The sequence below is a fragment of the Chiloscyllium punctatum genome, chromosome 2 (assembly GCF_047496795.1).
Source record: "Chiloscyllium punctatum isolate Juve2018m chromosome 2, sChiPun1.3, whole genome shotgun sequence".
NCBI classification, from domain to species: Eukaryota; Metazoa; Chordata; class Chondrichthyes; order Orectolobiformes; family Hemiscylliidae; genus Chiloscyllium; species Chiloscyllium punctatum.
In genome coordinates this window covers 60,326,912-60,347,088 of record NC_092740.1, presented here as the reverse complement: position 1 = coordinate 60,347,088, position 20,177 = coordinate 60,326,912, and the positions used below count along the sequence as shown (strand labels likewise).

At 38.1% G+C, this 20,177-nt stretch overlaps 1 protein-coding gene across 4 annotated transcripts in view; it reads left to right on the top strand.

The window, feature by feature from the left end:
* The window catches only part of mctp1a (multiple C2 domains, transmembrane 1a), a 631,196-nt gene that overhangs the window by 596,801 nt on the left and 14,218 nt on the right, over positions 1 to 20,177 (top strand). For all 4 annotated transcript variants that reach the window (XM_072583109.1, XM_072583115.1, XM_072583100.1 and 1 more), the window contains 2 exons: positions 5,722 to 5,831; positions 7,435 to 7,544. In XM_072583109.1, the coding sequence (XP_072439210.1) occupies positions 5,722 to 5,831; positions 7,435 to 7,544 (220 nt within the window). The remainder of the gene's footprint in view (positions 1 to 5,721; positions 5,832 to 7,434; positions 7,545 to 20,177) is intronic.

Sequence of the window (20,177 nt, the reverse complement as noted above, 5' to 3'; positions counted from 1 at the left end):
AAAAACTTGTCCCAAATGGTTGGATTTTCTGTATGGAGGTGCAATTTAAGAATGCATTTGGATTTAGCAATCCCAGAAGTAGAATAGCTGCAATAGACTGTGTATGTGTAATGCATCTCAAGCCGGGTCAGCTGGGGTAAGAAACAAGAACATGTAAGAAGTTCCTGAGGCACAAAGTGAGTGCACATGCTGCTGTTGTTCAAAGATATCAATCAGAAGTAGGGTGAGCAATTACTGTAATATTGTCCCACTAAATACCAGGGAGGTGATAGCCTACAGGTATTATCACTAAACTATTAATCCAGAGATCCCAGGTAATGATCTGGGGACCTGAGTTTGAATCCGACCACAGCAGTTGGCAGATGATGACCATGAAATCATTCTCAATTGTTGGAAAAACCTGCTTGGTTCACTAATGTCTTTTAGGAAAGGTAACTGCAATTCTTACCTGGTTTGGCCTACATGTGACTCCAGTCTCTCAGCATTGGGGCTGTCTCTTGGCTGTCCTCCGAGCAATTAGAGATGGCAATATATGCTGGCCAGCAACATGCACTTCCCATGAATCAATAAATTTTAAAAAAACAAATAAATGTTGCTGACATTGGAAGAGATGGCCTCTACTGGGGCTGTCCATGGGACACTCTAATTATTGATGCTGCCTATTCAAACTGTAATGAAGGTGCACAATCTACAAAGTAAAGACTGATAAACTTTGCAAAATTCTGTCATGGAAATGACAGCATTTTGGCACAATCAGCCTACAATAAAACTGTGGGAAGACTGATAAACACCACATTTTGCCAGGTACCTATGCCTTTCCACTTACCTTCTGCCACGATCTATCTGGGTATAGCCATGCAGTTGAACCTTGACCTTGACATTCAGAGCTGCGAACTCTCTTAGCTGCCTTCACTTAACAGGACCTTAGAACTGGTGGCACAGGTGTTGCTGGAGTGAACGGCTGCTGCAGCCCAGCAGCCAGCTCCAGGTCTATGGAAGTTAGAGATGAGGGTGATGGTTTTAAGAGCAGCTCAGCCCTCATATTATTCTAACTAAGCTGCTTGTTATTAGAGCCCTGAGCTGCTCTATGTGTCATATTGATGATTGATGCCCCTGCAAAATTCCAGAGGCCACCGTCTGAAGCATATCCCAAACAGGTCCTCTGCTCTTTAACATTACATCGTGTGGGTGTTGAGAGAGCTTCCTCCACCTACTTCAATGAAACATTGTGGAACATCTCATGGGAGAGCTAATGACCACAGAGAATCATGTAGTTTCTATTTCTGATGGACTCTCTGTGGTTTGATTTTCTATCACCATTGTTCATATCCCCATAAAGTCCATTGTAAATATATAGCACTATTTGCAAAAAAAATCAGTTTGTTTTTGTACATGGACTCTGAATAAGAACGTTTATTGAATGAAGAAGGTCCTTACCGCTAGCTAAGTGTTAAAAAGTGAATCTCAAGAGAAAAAATGAAGCAGGACTTTGAAGGGCAGCTATAACAATTACCAAAAGTTGGAAGTTTTATTTCCCTGTAATAAAGGAGGTGGCTTCTACTTCAGACAATCAAGCAAGCCAGTAGCCACCATGAACAGCCATTGGGACAGACAATACAGATGTGATTGCAAATGCTACATAGCCTGAAAATCCCACCTGAAGACTATTGATATATAAAGTCCAGTGATCTTGATGAAGGATGATATTTTAATCAGAAAGGTTCCTCAGAGGGTGAACATTGGAATGGTCAAATTAGATATTGTTCAAAGATTTTATTTCATTCATTGAAAAGTTAATAATTAAAAATGCAATTAGTTTTAGTTGGCATACTCTGCTACACTGTTTGTGCTTACTAATTTGTCTACAAACTCTTCTCAACACCATCAACAGCATCAGCTAATGATGGTTTTAATGACTGTAAAAACCCTGTTGGAATTCAACATCATGAAAATGCTGAAGATCATGGGGAAACTTTGCCTGCAAATCTAATGAGGCAATGTGAGTTAACCTTCGATTCACACCTGAAGGAATCGGTGAAAAAGGGGCAACAGTATTGGAAGAGTATATTTGATTATGTTATTGCAGTTGTGTGCACATTATCAAAATGTGAACTCACTTTTGGTGGTGAGGCAAAGAAACATTTAAATCATCACATAATGGGAACTTAACTGTCTTCATCAAACCCAGAGTCTATCACAATTGCTGAAGTAAAAAGAATATTGTGTCCCTGTGAAATGGAAATAGTTCTCTGTGAATGAGGGGGAATACGAGAGGAATGCTGTGAATTTTAAGTAATTTTGTTATATGGATAAGACAAACTATCACATATTTTCTTCATGTTGATTAAAGAAACTTTTTTTATAGATATTTTTATTAGAGATTTAACATTTTTACAAGTTTACAAAAATAAACAAAACTCTCAAGTGCAAACATTGATATACAATTAAATCTTAAATAAATAATAACCAAAATTTAACAAAAGAAAAATACCGAGAAAAACAAAGTTCAACTAACTACTAATCTAACCTACAACTAACCAGAGTGTATAATTAAGTTTCTTACATTATTCAAATAAGAGAAAGAAAAAAAAACAACGGATAACACAGAAATTAGGTAGTGAGATACATGCTCGGAATGTATTAACATCAAATGTAACAAAACCCGTATTCGTGCGGGATTCCTCTCCCAAGGGGCCCCGGACCAGCCAGGTTCGCAATCTCAATTAAATAAAAGCCCTTGTTAGGATAGCCGAAATATCTGTATTCATATAATTCAAGAAGGGCTGCCATATTTTATAAAATAATTCGGTCTTTTGGTGCACCATATTTGTAAGGAAGTCAAGGGGAATACATTCCATGATTAGTCTGTGCGAATTTGAAAGTCCAGGGGGGCCCTCAGCCACCCAGTTTACCAAAATATTTTTCCTTGCACAGAAAGAGAGAATAGAAAATAGTCTCTTCCCATATATGTCCAGGGAGGGAAAGTTTGAAAAGCCAAAAAGGAGAGATACGGGGTCCACTTTAATTTCCGTTCCTAAAATTTCTGTCAGGGTACTTGCTACTTTAGTCCAGTATCTACGGATCTTATGACAGGTCCATAGGCAATGTACAAGAGTGCCCACCTCTATTTTACATTTGGGACACATTGGAGATGCTCCTGCCTTAAATTTTGCCAATTGATCCGGTGCTATATGGGCCCTATGAAGTATCTTCAGCTGGATAGCCTGGGTTTTGTTACAGATGGTGATTCTTCTGGTGTTTTCCCAAATGTCATTCCATATTTCTATAGAGATTTCTAGTCCCAAATCCTGATCCCATGTTTTAAGCAGACTGTCCATATCTCCCGATACTTCATCATGTAATAAATGATAAATAGTACTGACGGAAGATACCCCCATTGGCCATAGTACTCTACATTCTCTATCTGATTTATAAAGACCATCTAATAACGTAGTCTTCTTCTGTATATAGTCTCGAATTTGGAAGGATCGATAGAGGTCTCCATTAGATAATCCGAATTTCTGACGCAGCTGTTCAAAAGACATCAGGACCCCATCTTTAAATAGGTCCCCGAGACATGAGATACCCCTGGATCTCCAGAGTTTAAAAGTGGCATCTGTAAACCCCGGTTGGAATCCCCAAGCTCCCACTATCGGCGCATAGGGGGATGTTTTATGTGAATTACCCTCATTTTGCTGCATTATATTCCAAGCTTTAATTGTGTTTAGTATTATAGGGTTTTTACAGTGATCTGTAATGATTTTCCTCTTGTCTGAAAATAAAAGGTTAATAAGTGGGCATTTTACTTGAGAAGCCTCGATGTCCAGCCAGATTGATTGTGGATCGGGCAAGACCCAATCAGCTATGTAACTTAATAGGGAACTTAACTGATATTTCCTAAAATCTGGGAAGTCCAATCCTCCCCTTGCCTGTGGAAACTGTAGCTTCTTCAGCTTAATGAGAAGCTGTAGCTTCTTCAGCCTCCATGATTCCAGCTGAAGGAACCCAGCCAGCCATATAATTTACGTAGAGCCAGCCTCGGCAGCATCACCGGAAGCATTCTCATAGGATATAGAAGACGGGGCAGGACATTCATTTTAATTAGTGCTATTCTACCCAGCCAGGAAATTGGAAGGTCTCCCCATCGCTGGAGGACCTGCCTTATCCTTTCCAGTAATTGAACAAAGTTAGCCTTATACAACTGACCAAATACTGGGGTAATAAAAATGCCTAAACATAAGAAACCCTCCAGGGACCACCGAAAGGGAAAGTGGGGTATCATAGCAAGGCCACCCATTGGCATAGCCTCCGATTTTGAGAAATTAATTTTATAGCCTGAGAATGCGCGAAATGTATTAATAACTTGGATTAAGCGAGGTACAGACATCAGAGGATTACTGAGGAATAAAGAACATCATCTGCATAAAGGGTAATTTTATGTTTACCTGTAACAATCCTCGGGGCCGTTATATTAGGATCAGCCTGTATAGCTTCTGCTAGTGGTTCAATTATTAGTGCAAATAACAATGGCGCGAGAGGACATCCCTGACGGCAGCCCCTACCCACACTGAAGCTATCCAAACCTAATCCATTGGTAACCACAACTGCTTTGGGATCACTAGACAATGTTGAGACCCATTAGGTAAACACCTGTCCAACGCCAAACCTTTCCAATGTGTAAAACAAATATGACCATTCAACCCTATCAAATGCCTTTTCCGAATCTAATGAGACTTCTACTCCTGGTATCTTTCTCTGATGGCAGGCTTGAATCATATTCAAAACCCTTCTAATATTATTGGATGATCTACAGCCCTTAATAAACCCCATCTGATCCTCCTTTATGATATATGGCAGTACCCTTTCTAGTCTCAATGCTAATGTTTTAGAAAGGATTTTAAAATCTACATTTAGCAAGGATATTGGTCTGTATGACGCACAATCTTCTGGATCCTTTCCTTTTTTGAGGATAAGAGAAATATTTGCCTCTTTCAGTGAAGGCGGGAGACAGCCCTGACTTTATGCATAGTTATACATGTCCATAAGTGGACCAGCCAATATTCCTGTAAATTCTTTATAGAATTCAGCTTGAAAACCATCTGGGCCCGGTGCCTTACCGCTCTGAAGTTGCCTAATTGCATCAAGTATTTCTTGGACTGTTAGGGGAGCATTTAAGACTGATACCTGTTCCGGAGTTATGTCCGGAAAGGTCAAATTTTAAAGAAACATATTTTAAAATAGCCAGAATATGCCATTTCAATGCAAATAGTTTAAGGATAGTATTCCCCAGATTCCCAACAAATGCATATCACAATATGGGAGGAATTGCACAATTTTAAATTTGCTGTCTATACCTCAGGTATTAACCTGCACCTCAGTCGGTTAAGGTGGTGCTTGACGATGCTACCTTAATAAGGCACACAAAAAAGTGAGAATCCATTATTACTTCAATATAAACTAAAGCCATAAGGTCTGAATCAAACCACTTATTTTATTGCTTGAGACTGTGTGAAATTAATGTTGTTTTATCCTCTGACAATTGATTTTAAGGTAGCTAATATTCTGTCACAATTCACAAACAAATATCCAATCAAAAAATGTTAGTTTTCAAGATATATTTCTTCATAAAAAGTCTGAATGATCACAAAAGTCTTTTATTCATAAAATGTGTTGCATTCAAATACAATTAAGTACATAATTTATTTTCTGTTCTTCCCTCAGGAAAGTGAAAGGAAAGGTCTGATGGATAAATTATCAGCCATCCAGGAAGTGGGTGTAGCTGTTCAGAATGGTCTGGATGAAGTTGCCAATCTTTATGAAAGAGTAAAGAAGTGAGTCCTGCCCCACTACTTAGAGGTTTCTGTGACGGAGCTCATATTTCTTTCCGAGCAAAGTGCAGAATGCTGGCTGTATGTTTGGTAGGAAACACCAATTGAGGATGATGAATGGTCAGGTTCTGTCATTAGTTGCCATTCCAGCCCCTATATTGTGGAGTTGCAGTTCTTGTTCTCTTGTGATTCATCTTTCCTATAAATGACTTCTGGCTTTCGAAATAACAGGAGAAATTTATCCTTTACCTTTGATGTAAAGATGTTTTTAAAAGAAATGTGGGTAAGAATATAAAAATAAATACGATACAATTCAATAATTGTTAACAAGACATTAACTAAACTAGACTGCTGTCTATTTTTATTTAAAATGCTTAAAGCTTAATAGACTTGCTCTAAAAAAAGTTCATACAATTTGAAATTCATCTACCACTTTATCCAGAGCCTTTAAAATATTTAATGTCTTTAAAAAGGTTTATACCTTTTCTCTAGAGTTTATTTTTAAGATTTTGCAGATACAACATTCCATTTAATTTGGTTATCTGAGAAAATGTTGCAATTATAACTGCTGTGGATGATGAAAAAAATTTCTATGCAGTAATACTTACAGTGGATAATAGTGTAAATTTTCAAAAATTCATTGACAGAATTTACTGAAACTTAATGCTGTCTGAACAATGGGCAGCTGCTAATGCACATACCAACCTATACACTCAATATGAATTATCACTGGTTGTTGGCAATTGTACTGCTCCACTGTTAGTATCACAAAAATAATACCTCGCCTTGAACCTTCTGTTGATTTTCATGAAGTTACTACATTTGCACATTAATTGTTATTTACTTTCACCATGGAAAGTTAAGTGTGTGTAGTTAACAATATAACTACCCTTCAAGCCAAAGTAGTTATTAGGGACTCTCAGACTCCCTTGTCCAGAAAGCAAACAATTTTCAGAATTTCATTATATTATGAATTGTCTTAAGAGTTTTACAAACATCCAAGTTGAAAATTTTAAGATTATCTTAACTTTACTGTCTTTTTTTCCTTTCTTGTAATCCAGTCTTTCTTTCCAAGTTTTGATCTCTTTTTCTGCACTTAGTTTAAAATTATATTGATTCATCCTCTTTAATTCATCCTCTTTCTTAGTATTTCCTGTTTATTTCTCACTTCTCCAGTTTCATTGCTTAAGGTGACACAATGTTTGTAACATTGTTGTGCAAGTTCTCAAATGTCCAGTTGCCAGGACTGTTATTGTTTCATACTGCTAGAAACTTTGGAGGCATTTTATTTTTAAGTATGCCTAAATATAACTCAACAAACTATATAATAAGTAAGAAATAATAAAGTATCATAAGTATCTGTTATACTTCCATGTGCCAATGCACTGAAGAACTACATCTGATGGATATATTGGAACAGTAAATTGGCCCACCACTATCTGCCCAAACAGTTCTGCCACAGGCCCCAGAGGGACTAAAATTTCTAAGTCTTTTCTCACCTTAATTCTTACAATGTTGTTTTAGTAATGTCATGTTTGATTGCAGTTACTCATTGTATGTAACCAATTGTTTCTTATGTAACAATTATTTCTTATTTCTATTAAAGTACCTTCAACTGGACAGTTCCTTTCTTGAGTTGGTTGGCTGTTTTTGTCCTGTTTGCCGGCACCATCATCCTTTATTTTATTCCTCTAAGATACATTCTTCTTGTCTGGGGTAAGTTGAGCTTTCTACAACATGCCACACACAATTCTTCAAAGTATTAATTCTACTGTTTGATACAACGTTGTTAAGGAGGTGCTTATTAACTGTGGCTTAGTCTTTTAGTGTGAAAATCTCTGTGTCTAGAAATAGCAGACATAATTATATGGATGTTTGCCCTTTTAGTGGTGTTGAAAAAAGAAGTACTAATATGTTCTTACCCCAATAAGCAGGGAATAATAAATGATAAAGAGATTTACTTCTGTACTGCCAAACCATCTAGGAAATTGCTTTTGTTTAACATAATTTGCTAAAGGTTTGCTGATTTTTTCTGAAGAATACATAATTTCTGTATGTACTGTCTAGTTAATTTTCTAGAATTATTATAGCATCAGTTTCTGATGCCAAATATCTTAACATTTTGCTTGAATCAAAGGGGTTGGATTATTAGTTCACTGTGTAATTGTATTTGATCCATATTTAGGAATTCAACAGTGAAGAGGGGCATTTGACAATGTACTGTATGCTTTAAACATGCAAGAACTAGATCTGCATTTATGTAGCCCCCTTCACATTTTAAGGCACCCGAAGCTCTTAAGAGCCATCAACTGCTTCAGAATTCTTATCACTCAAAGCAGTTTTCCATATAGAGAGGTCCCCAAACAACTGAGATAAATAATCAGTTATTCATTTCTCTATTTTTAGTGTGAAACAAATGTTACCTGTGTCACATGGAGAACTTTCTGCTCTACCATGAAAAGTGACAGAAGATTATTTAAATCACCCTTAAAAAAAATCCTTATCTAAACGTTAGCAACTTCAGGCAATGCATCAGATTTTTAGTCTCATAGATTATAAATGTTCAAGTTCTGGAGGGAAATTTGAACCTACAGGCAAGCACAATATCATTGGCTAAATCTGATTATGAAACACTAAGTCAAAGTCAGTCTCCTAGATTATCAATAACTCATTTAAGTTCTTCTGTTTTCTTGGAGGGAGACTAGAACTAGAAACACAGTGAATTAAGGGATTTGTTGAAGATGGAAATTTGAAGAATTTCTTTTTCTCTCGGAGGCCTGTTGGTCTGTAAAAATCTCTCCACCCAGAAGATAGTGGAGATCATGTCATTAAACGTATTCACGGCAGAATTAGATAGATTTTTGATAACGAGAGAATCAACAGCAATGGAGGACAGATAGGAGAGTGGGTTTGAGACCACAAACCAGATCAGCCATGATCTTATTTACCAGCAGAATAGGCTTGAATAATCTAATCATACTCTTGAATCCTATGTTCCACAGTCCCAACTTAACACGAAGAACATTTAATATTTTGTAAGTCAAAGTACTGCAGATGCTGGAAATATGAATTTAAAACACAACATGCAGGAAAGAACTCAGTGCTTGATCTGCTGAGTAATGGGCAGAATTTTTCACAGGCATTAGGATCCCAAGCTCTGAAGCAAAAACTGTTGATACCCCTGCCAACATGATTTCTGGAAGTCCTGAGATGCAGTATCTACTCCATCCCTGCTAGTTGCCTGCCAGTCAGAGCAGGAAGCTCCCCATTAGGACTACCAGAGGATGCATAGGCATAGGCAATCAGTCACAATGGATCAACAGGCATAAGGTTGATGGGGTGAGTTCACTGAGGCCTGATAAGGAAGGCTCCAAAAATGGAAGTACAGGGGGTTAGTATTTAACGTAAGTGGTATCATCAACAAAGGGCAATCCATGTCTCTGACAGGTAACTCCACTATGCTTTATCTCTTAGCTCACATAAAGTTAGAAATAATTATATTTTATACTGAAAATGCTGGGTGTATTTCTTGTATTACTCAATGTGTCTGATAGACCGATGTGGCACATAATTACAGTGCAGCAATTAAATAGGTCACATCTTAGTTCTAAGTTCTTTACAAGTAATAGAATAATGTACCTGAATGTTATAATGTACTTAACAGGAGGGCTATCATAAAGAAATTTCATGCCAAGCCACACGAGGAGACACTAGGACAGATAATCATGAGCTTCATCAAAGAGATAATTTTTACGAAGCATCTTATAGAAGAAACATAGAAAATAGGAGCAGAGGTAGAACATTCAGCCCTTTGAGTCTGTGAGATCAAGAGGTGGATAGGAATTTCAAAGCTTCGGGCCTTGATAGATAAGGCCACACCCAGCCATGGTGGAACAACTAAAATGGAGTATGCTCGAGCATCCAGATTTGGAGTAGTACAGATAGGTTAGAAGGTTGGGGAATGGTAGGAGAATATGGTAGTGAGACCAATGAAGAATTTGAAAACAAGGATGACAGTTTTAAAATTGAGGTGTTGCTTAACTGGGAGCAAGGTCCCAGCGGAGACAAGGTCGTTGGACAAACATATCTCAGTGGCGGCAAAGGTTTGGATGATTTTAGGTTTATAAAAGGCAGAATGAGGGAGGCCAGTCAAGAAAATATTGAAATAATTAAGACTAGAAGTAGAATAGCTAGAAGTAAAAGAGTAGTACAAGAATCTCATGATTGTGCTGACACCCAGAACAGGCAAGGAAGAATAGGGATAATGTTCACTGTGCAACCTCACCTGTCCTGGTGTGGTTAGTTATCTTCTCAAGGTATTGGTCTATAGTCTCACAGAGGATAACTGGGACTCTGTGCCAATGCCATCTCCCAACAGGTGGAACCAGTGAGACACCGCGTAGATCTGGTGGTGCTCACAGTCATGGTCTGTATCTTTATAGCTTTATTTCTGCTAGGAGTGTTAGAAACACCAAATCGTTAACATCGAATTCTTTCATTCTATGCCTGGACCCCATCCTGTTTTTGCCATTTTATATTGCTCAGTGATTTCCTGCTAATATTTCTCGAAAACATGAAGAATAAATGGTGAGGTATACTATTTGAATGTTAAGCAAGTCAGCCAGGCATTGTACCTTCTCTACTTGTTCGCCATTCCACTGCTGCAAATTCAACTATAATGATTCATTTAAGCCTGAAGTCTAACTGATGCACTCTAAAAAATTATCTATTTTCACATCGTATTCACATCAAATACTACTGCAAACAACATGAACTGATGAAGTTCCCCTTCATGTAATTACTACAAGTTGTTGCATGTTTTTAGCCACTAGTATAATAACAGTGACAAATCACTGAGGAAGTTTGCTTCCAATCTATGAAATTGTTATAAATGATAATACCCAATTTTGAGAAAGGTATTGTGTTGTCTGATAATTTACCCAAGTATAAATTTGGACAATTAAGGTCAGCATGCAATTTGCTTCTAATCACAATTGATCCTGTCTTCAACCAATAACCTTCACAACACTGAACTACACTTCCTAGAAGAGAACTTTGAATAATCACAGCATAACTCTCTGCACTTTTGCTTTATGATACATTGCAAAGATTAAATTATTTGAACAATAGAAAATGTAAAATTTAACCCTGCAGGCTGATTAATTATTCAAAAATTATTCTGCGCCCACACTGGCACTTTGAAAAATTATTAGGGCGTGATTTTCTTCTTTCTCAGAGTTCATCAAATTTTATGACTGTTAATGTAACTTTTAATCGCTTGTTTTATAGATTTTGCCTGTAGTTATATTTAGCATCTTCAACACACCAAGCTGCCCTTGTCCCTGCATTAATGCGAAAATTTAAATTGCTCTATATTTTCATAGATTAATTTGAAGTGTGGCTTGTCTTATCATGTTGGTTACAATTATATTAGGAAATTAAAGTTGCACATAAGGGGTTAGATGAAGCTGGTTATGTGCAAAAGAAACAGGACTAAACAAGCTTTTATCAGTCAGTGAACTAAATTATGCCGACACAATAAATGTAATTTCTTTCTTGGGAACGATCACAGGGAAACAACAGTAATTCATAGAATCCCTATGGTATGGAAGCAGGTTATTTAGCCTCTCAAGTCCACACTGATCCCTCTTAAGAGCATCTCACCTAGATCCACATTCCTGTAACCCTGCATTTCCCATGGCCAAGCCACCCAGCCTGAACATGTTGGACTGTGGGAGGAAACCAGAAGAAACTCATGCAGACATGGGGAGAACATGGAAACTCCACGCAGACAGTATTCTGAGCATGGAATTGAACATGAGTCCCTGGAACTGTGAGACAGCAGTGCTAACCGCTGAGCCACAGTCCTGCCCATTTGACTCATTACTATTTTTTAAATCTGTTGTTCGGTATCTAGTAATTGTAAGTTAATATAGATGTAACAGACAAGCTAATTGCACCAGTTAATGTATCTTCTACATTGTAACAATTTCAGTAACTAAATTATTACTGAATTGATTAACATGGATTAGTAGATTTTCTGTCAAGATTACACGTGAAATTACAATTGAAGCAGAATTATTTTTCCATTAGTGCCTTTGTTTCTACAGAAAACCATGCTTAAACCTAGTGACAAATAAAGCCATGAAAGATCATAGAAGGTTATGCCTTAAAAATAGCCAGAATAGTTATGCATCATTTGCATCTTGATGGACACAAATAGGTGTCATGGAGATTCTTTCCATTTCACTTTTGATATTGTTTGTAAATACAAAAGTAAAATTTACTCAATATTCCTTCTGGAACCAGAGCCCCTTTAACTGTAACAGATAAATCAAAAATGTAATAAATTCACAACCAACGGAACATCAGGAATCACATCCTGAAAAGGTTAAGATTCTTAACAGAAATAAATAAGTTTGCTCACTGATTATAAAACAATAGTAAAATATTGCAAATTTGGAAGTCTAAGATAAAAACTTAAATGCTGAAAACCTCAGCAGCATCTGTGGAGAGAGAAAGTTACAAATTTGAATCACATATGACTTCCTCAGAACCTCAGGAGAGTAAAAGTGGGATATCATATAAACCATTGAATGAGTGCAGGGAGGGATAGAGGGAGAGCTAGGGGGAAGGCCTGGGCAAGTGAGATTAAATTAAAACGATATGATGAAACAAAAGGTAAAAGGAGTGGTAATCGTTATCTGAGCTGACAAAGCATTTGTCCAGAATGAATATTGATGGTAGATTAATTAGCAGCACCAGGTGAAAGTAAAATGTAAAAAAAATTCAAACTGACACATAACTGAAAAACAATCAAAATGGGGAACAGTGTTCATGGTCTAAAATTGTTGAACTCATTGTTAAGTCAAGAAGACCATAAGTGTCTAATTGGAGGATGACTTTCTGTTCCTGATCCATGCATTAAGCTTTGATGAAACAGTGCAGCTGGCCAAGCACAGAAACACAAGAATGAAAGAAATGAGGTGAATTAAAATGGCAAGCAACTTGATAGTGAATATGGTATACTAAGTTGAAAGAAATAAGCAAATCACTGCTTCACCTAGAAGGAATGTTTACGGCTTTGAATGATGAAGAAAGAGAGCAAGATATGAACCTCCTGTTGAATAGAAAGGTCCAGATTTTAAAAATTGTTACTTTCGATGTATGAAATTTATTTTAAAGACTCAGAACAAAAACCAGGATTCACCAGAAGGCCTGCATTTTTGCATAGTAAAGAGTTCTGTATTCACAAAGCTGGATTATACAGTGTGCATCAGGAATAGTCCAATCTGTTTTAAGGTAAGACTTCTGCCCATGACAGGGAATCCCATGTTAGAGAATTGCCAGCCAGTCAGTTAGAGACTGGTGAGAAGGGTAAATGTGAAGTGCAACCAAGGGAGTGGGTACCACTGATGGGTCTCAGAACTTGCAAATGATGGTAACCCAGCCCCTTGCCTGACACTAATGTGTATTTAAAGTTGTGTACACTTCCTCCTGTGAGTTCCCTCCCTACCCTCATTTTGAGCAAGTATTGGTGGGACTGGGCTAAAGCCCTTTAGAGATAATTGTCTCTGTATTTATTTGTAATTTTAAAGGTTCCAATGATTTGCTGATTTTTGTCCTTTTTCATCTATTCTGTGATTTCATTGTTCTGACTGACTCCTGGAAAATTGTAATGATCTTCATTTCTTTCCCAACCCATGGCTCAATCTTTCAGTTATCATCTTTGTGATGAGTATTTGTATTTGTGTCCATCTCCTGAATGTGCCCAGTAGCCTGCCAATGTCTGTTAGCAATTATTTCCAAGTGTAACCTGCCATTATCTCAGCTTTGTTATTGTTGCTTTTAGCTTTGATTACCTTAATCTTATAGAAAGATTTTTTGCCCCAAGCAGAACCATTGCTCCCACAGGTCGATAACAGCTGTTGTTCACATTGATTGAATTGGACAAGAAAACTTTATTTTAAATTTCCCAAACTAAGATAAATTATTTTAAAGAGTGACAACTTCAAGAAAAAGTGTAAAAGTATTTATAAAACACACAGTGAATTGAATTTTATGTAAGTTTGTCACATTAGGAATGCAAGATCACAACAGAATAAAAATGATACAGTTTTTGTTCCCAAAATATTGGCCCATGAAAGGAGATACTCTTTAAACTGTTCCAAGCATAAGGACAGGGAGTTTTAGCTTAGGACATAGAAACATAAGGCTTAGGAGTGGGCTATTTAACCCTCTCCATCTGTGCCAACATTTAATAAGATCATGGCTGGTCTGTTTGAGATCTGCTCCACTTTCCCCATGCCACCCTCTGCAAATAACCCTTGATTTCCTCCGCCATCAAAAATCTAGCTTGACCTGGAGTATTGTATATTCAATGTCACAGCCTCCACAGTTTCCTGAGGAAGAGAATTCTACAGACAAATGACCCCAAGAGTGAAATTTTCCCATAATTTCTGCTTTAAAAGGACGAACTCAAATTCTAAAAAACTGTGCACAATGTCTAATCTTTCCAGCAAGAGGAAACATCTTTCGTGTATCGACTCTATCAAGTCCCCCTTAGGATCTTGTACATTTCTATATGTTTCCTCTTATTTTTGAAAATTCTAAATGGTTAAAGCCCAACCTGTTTATTCTTTCTTTATAAGACAAATCGTCATACCAGGGATGAGTTGAATGAGCTGCTTCTAATGCTATTATACCCTTTTTCAAACAAAGAGCCAAAACTGTTTAGCAGTGGTTTTCACCATTGTTCAACAAGGTGAGAAGTGTGCCACAAAAATTTCAGGAAGTGTTGCCCATTTATCTGCTGACATCAGGCATCCCCCTCATGGGGATGGCAGGGGAGCAACTCCAGCATCTGGTTAGAGCACGACACTGTCAGTAAATGTCATTGCATGAGGGCGGAGGTGTGCGACAATTCCTAGCATCTGATTGGTGCACAGTGCTTCTGTCAATCAGTGCATGGAGCCAGTGAATCTGTCATCTTTGACCTGTGCCCTTTTGCTGGCTGAACCAGTCAGATCGCTCGCCACTACTACTGCGAGTCATCACGGCTGCCCTGGAGTGGAATGTGGTAATTGCGGAAGCTGCAGAACACAGAGCTGTTTTTTTTTGTTGGAGCTGAATCCAGGTGAAAGGAGTTCAGCTCACCACCTCACCCAAGCCGAGCACAAGGAGCACAATTGTTGCCACCAGCGACTGAGCTTCTTCTCCATGACTAAGTCTCATAATAATGTCTGCAAGATGGGTATGAGTTGTGTGAGGCAGCTGGATGGATGGTGACTGGGAAGTGAGAATTAAGGAGAAAATTCTTTACTGGTTGGAGTCATACCAAGCAGAAAGGAACATGGTTGAGAATCTTGCTGGTCAGTCAACTCAAAGTGTGGACATCACGACAGGAGTACCTCAGGGTAGTGTCCTAGACTCAACCATCTTCAGCAACTTCATCAAAGACCTTTCAGCCATCATAAAGTCAGTACAGGGGACATTTACCGATGAGTGCACAATATTCAGCACTATTTATGACTCTTCAGATACTGAAAAAAAGCAAAATACTGCAGATGCTCAAAATCTGAAACAAACACAGAATAATGGAGAAACTCCGCTGTTTTGGCAGCATCTATAGAGAGAGAAAAACACCTAGTTAACGTTTCAAGTGAAACAATATGACTCTTCTTCAGAAATCATAAAAGCTGCTTCATTTTGCAGTATCCTGAATTTAGATTTATGTGCAATTTAACAAAGCTTTGCTGTTCTAATACTCTAAAACATTGCCAAATGTAGGTGAGATATTACAGCTATTATCTGGGTTACTCGAAAACATTCACAGGGAGTTGAGACATCTGTCTGAGAGTGTATTTTTATGCCCTACAGTTAAAGTAGATTCATTGCACATTTTCTTTCATAGTTGATAGTTTTCAATTATAAGCCACATTGGGCTGTCTATATAGAACAAGCCTCTGTAGACCATGATCTTTTTTGGCGAGTTTGATCTTCAGGTGACCTATTAAAGCCCAAAACTGCTCTTGAGAAAACTGCTGTTGTAATTCTGTACAAAAAAAGATAATTAATTTTAAAAGGTTAATCTAGAAAAAGGGTTGTTTTTTTCCAAAGATGATGCAACTCGTTTTACTAATGAATTAAACATATATTCATTGTTTGTTGCAATATGGCAAAAATGACAATTGAAATATTGTTTAGTCAAAACAAAAATAGGCCATAATACGCTTTTGCTTGGAATGGTGCTGACAGTTCTGCACTGAATGCACTCCAGTGTCTTGGTTAGATTATCTTTCTTCATGCTTGAGGGAGAAGATAGGCTTATTAGGTCCGAGGTGAGTTCAACATCATGTGCTTCACTGTCACATCTTGTGGTTTCCAGAGTTCACAATAATCACACATTTAGAAATGAATACTGGAACTTACTTATCACATCTCATTGTGTTGAACAAAATGATATATTGTTGCTTTGATACACAGACTGTAGTGCAACGAGAATGATGTGGTAGCACTCTGGATGATAATATAGTTCTTAAAACATTTTGGAATATTTTATAGCATGACTTTTTCTTTAAAAGAAAATTAGTACTTATTTATGTAATTACAAAACTTTACCATGAGTGTTTTAAGGAATCTTACAAACAACATTTACAATTGAACATGTAACTACAAACATTGAACAATTTTCTATCTTGTTTCTTTTTCTTAAAAAAATACACTAGTGCTAAGATATTACCATGTTGTGCCTTCATCTCTTGGATTTGCTCTGGTTATTTTCATTGTTAAGTTAGCACACTGTACAGATGATGTTGATGTTGCTTCTGTTGTTGTGGAGCTGTGTTTGATGTTGCTAATGTTCTATCACTTAGAGTCAGAGATCATAGAGATGAACAGCATGGAATCAGACTCTTCGGTCCAACTCAGCCATGCCGACCAGATATCCCAACCCAATCTAGTCCTACCTGCCAACATCCGACCGACATCCCTCCAAGTCCTTCCTATTCATATACCCAACCAGATGCAATGTTGAAATTGTACGAGCTTCCACCACTTCCTCTGCAGTTCATTCCATACATGCGTCATCCTCCGCGTGAAAAAGGTGCCCCTTAGGCTTCTTTTATATTTTTCACCTCTCACCCTCAACCTCTGCCCTCCAGCTCTGGACTCCCCCACCCCAGGGAAAAGACTTTGTCTACTTATCATATCCAGCTCCTCATGATTTTATAAACCTCTATAAGATCACCCCTCAGCCTCTGACACTCCAGGGAAAACATCCCCAGCCTATTCAACTTCTCCCGATAGCTCAAATCCTCCAAACCTGGCAATATCCTTATAAATCTTTTCTGAACCCTTTCAAGTTTCACAACATCTTTCTGATAGGAAGGAGACCAGAATTGCACACAATATTCCAACAGTGGCCTAACCAATGTCCTGTACAGCCACAACATGACCTCCCAACTCCTGTACTCAATACTCTGACCAATAAAGGAAAGTATACCAAACGCCTTCTTCACTATCCTATCTACCTGTGACTCCACTTTCAAGGAGCTATGAACCTGCAGTCCAAAGTCTCTTTGTTAAGCAACACTCCCTAGGACCTTACCATTAAGTGTATAAGTCCTGCTAAGATTTGCTTTCCCAAAATGCAGCACCTCCCATTTATCTAAATTAAACTCCATCTGCCAAATCTCAGCCCATTAACCCATCTGATCAAGATCCTGTTATAATCTGAGGTAACCTTCTTCGCTGTCCACTACACCTGCAATTTTGGTCTCATCTGCAAACTTACTAACTATACCCCTTATGCTCACATTCAAATCAGTTATATAAATGACGAAAGGTAGTGGACCCAGCACTGATCCTTGTGGCACTCCACTAGTTACAGACCTCCAATCTGAAAAAACAACCTTACACCACCACCCTCTATCTTCTACCTTTGAGCCTGTTCTGTATCCAAATAGCTAGTTCTCTCTGTATTCCATGAGTTCTAACCTTGCTAACAAGTCACCCATGGGGAACCTTGTCAAACACCTTACTGAAGTCAAGATTAGATTGGTGCTGGTAAAGCACAGCAGGTCAGGCAGCATCCGAGGAGCAAGAAAATGGACATTTTGGGCAAAAGCCCATCATCAGGAATCTTTTGCTTGAAACATTGATTTTCCTGCTCCTCAGATGCTGCCTGACCTGCTGTGCATTTCCAGCACCACTCTAATTTTGACTCTTAATCTCCAGCATCGGCAGTACCCATAAACGCCTTACTGAAGTCTATATAGATCACATCTACCGCTCTGCCCTCTTCAATCCTCTTTGTTACTTCTTTAAAAAACTCAATCAAGTTTGTGAAACATGGTTTCCCACGCACAAAGCTATGTTGACTCTCCCTAATCAGTCCTTGCCTTTCCAAATACATGTACATCCTGTCCCTCAGGATTCCCTCCAACAACTTGCCCACCACTGATGTCAGACTCACTGGTCTGTAGTTCCCTGGCTTGTCCTTACCACCTTTCTTAAACAGTGACACCACGTTAGCCAACCTCAGTCTTCTGGCACCTCACCTTTGACTGTTGATGATACAAATATCTCAGCAAGGTATCACTTCCCTCGCTTCCCACAATTTTCTGGGGTACACCTGATCAGGTTCTGGGGATTTATCCACTTTTATGCATTTCAAGACATCCAGCACTTCTTGCTGTGTAACATGACATTTTCAAGATGTCACCATCTATTTCCCTACATTCTATATCTCCCATCTCCTTTTAATTATGTAGCTGATCTTCCATTGCATGTTGATGCTGTGGATATTACCTTGCTTGTTATTGATATTTTTGGTGTTTCTGATTACCTTTTCAGCTTTATAAGCTCTGCTTGTGGTGCAGTGGTAGTGTTCCTACCTTTTGAGCCAGATGGCCTGTATTCAAGTCCCACTCACTCCAGAGGTGTTTAATAACCTCTCGAAACAGGTAGATTAGAATATATATATCTGGTATAGATGAACACGGGACACCAATCCTTCTCATCTAATCACCAGTTTCAACTTCAATTAATGAAGAATCTTCACCAACAATATTTGTTGAGTTCCAGATTTTCAGGACAGAGTCTGGTACATGTTCAATACTTTCATCAACTCAGGCAGGGATTTGGCATACTTGTTGACTTCATCCTTCCTATGCATTTGTGAGTTCTTGTCCTACTTATTCCTGATCACTTGAAGCATGTATGGCAGAGTTGTCTTTTACTTTCTGCCATTCAGTAAATGTGGAAGCAATCATGTCATCCTTGAGAGCTGTAACTCAGAATGAAAATAAGGCAAGGTTTGGATCTTTCTTTCTCCCTTGGCAACTGTATTCCTCATATGGGGGCAAATGAGCTGCAACATTTTCTTTTATTATTTCTGCTTCTCATTTATATTTCAGTGTAGAAACATAGGAACAGGAATAGGCCATTGAGCCTATTGGACCTGCTCCACCCTTTAATATGATGATGGCAGGTCAAACACTTCAGTGCCTGTTTCCAGAAAAAATTCCCAGAAATCTATCAATTTCTACTTTACACATACTCAAAGACTGAGCTACCATACTCCTCTGGGGTAGAGAGTTCCCAAGATTCACAAACTTCTAAGTGAAACATTATGCTCATTTTGTTCCTAACTAACAGCCATCTTACTTTTACATTGTACCCCTGTTTCTAGACTCCCCAAACAGGAGAAACATCTTCCTTGCATCTACTGACAAGGATACCCAGATTCCTTTTGTAGATCTTTACTTTTCAAACTCTTACTGTTTAAGAAATACACTGCACATCTGTCCTTCCTACCAAAGTGGTAACCTCACATCTTTCTCCATTAGTTTCTCTGCAGTGATCTTGCCCACTCACTAAGCCTGTGCAAATGCTTTGAGTCCTCTTTACACATTTCTCAGTGCACGTGTTCCCACTTAGCTTTGTATCGTATACATATTTGGAAAATTACATTTGGTCACCATATCCCAATCATTGATTATATATTGTGAACAGCTAGAGAACAAGTACTGATCCTTGCAGTATACCACTAGTCACAGCTTGTCAACAGGAGAAAGACCTATTTATTCTCACCTCTGTTTTCTGTCTGTTAGCCAATTCTTAATCCATGTCAATACATTACTTTTTCCAACCAGCCTCCTGTGGAGAAGTGTATCATAATCCTGAAAATCTAAGTATACTGTGTGTATTGACTCAAATTTATCAATTATGTCAGTAAAATCTTAAAATAATTCCAACAAGTTCGTCAAACATGATATCCCATTTGCAAATGCATGCTCACTATGCCTAATCAGGTCATTATCGTCCAGGTGTCTATTTATCCCATCT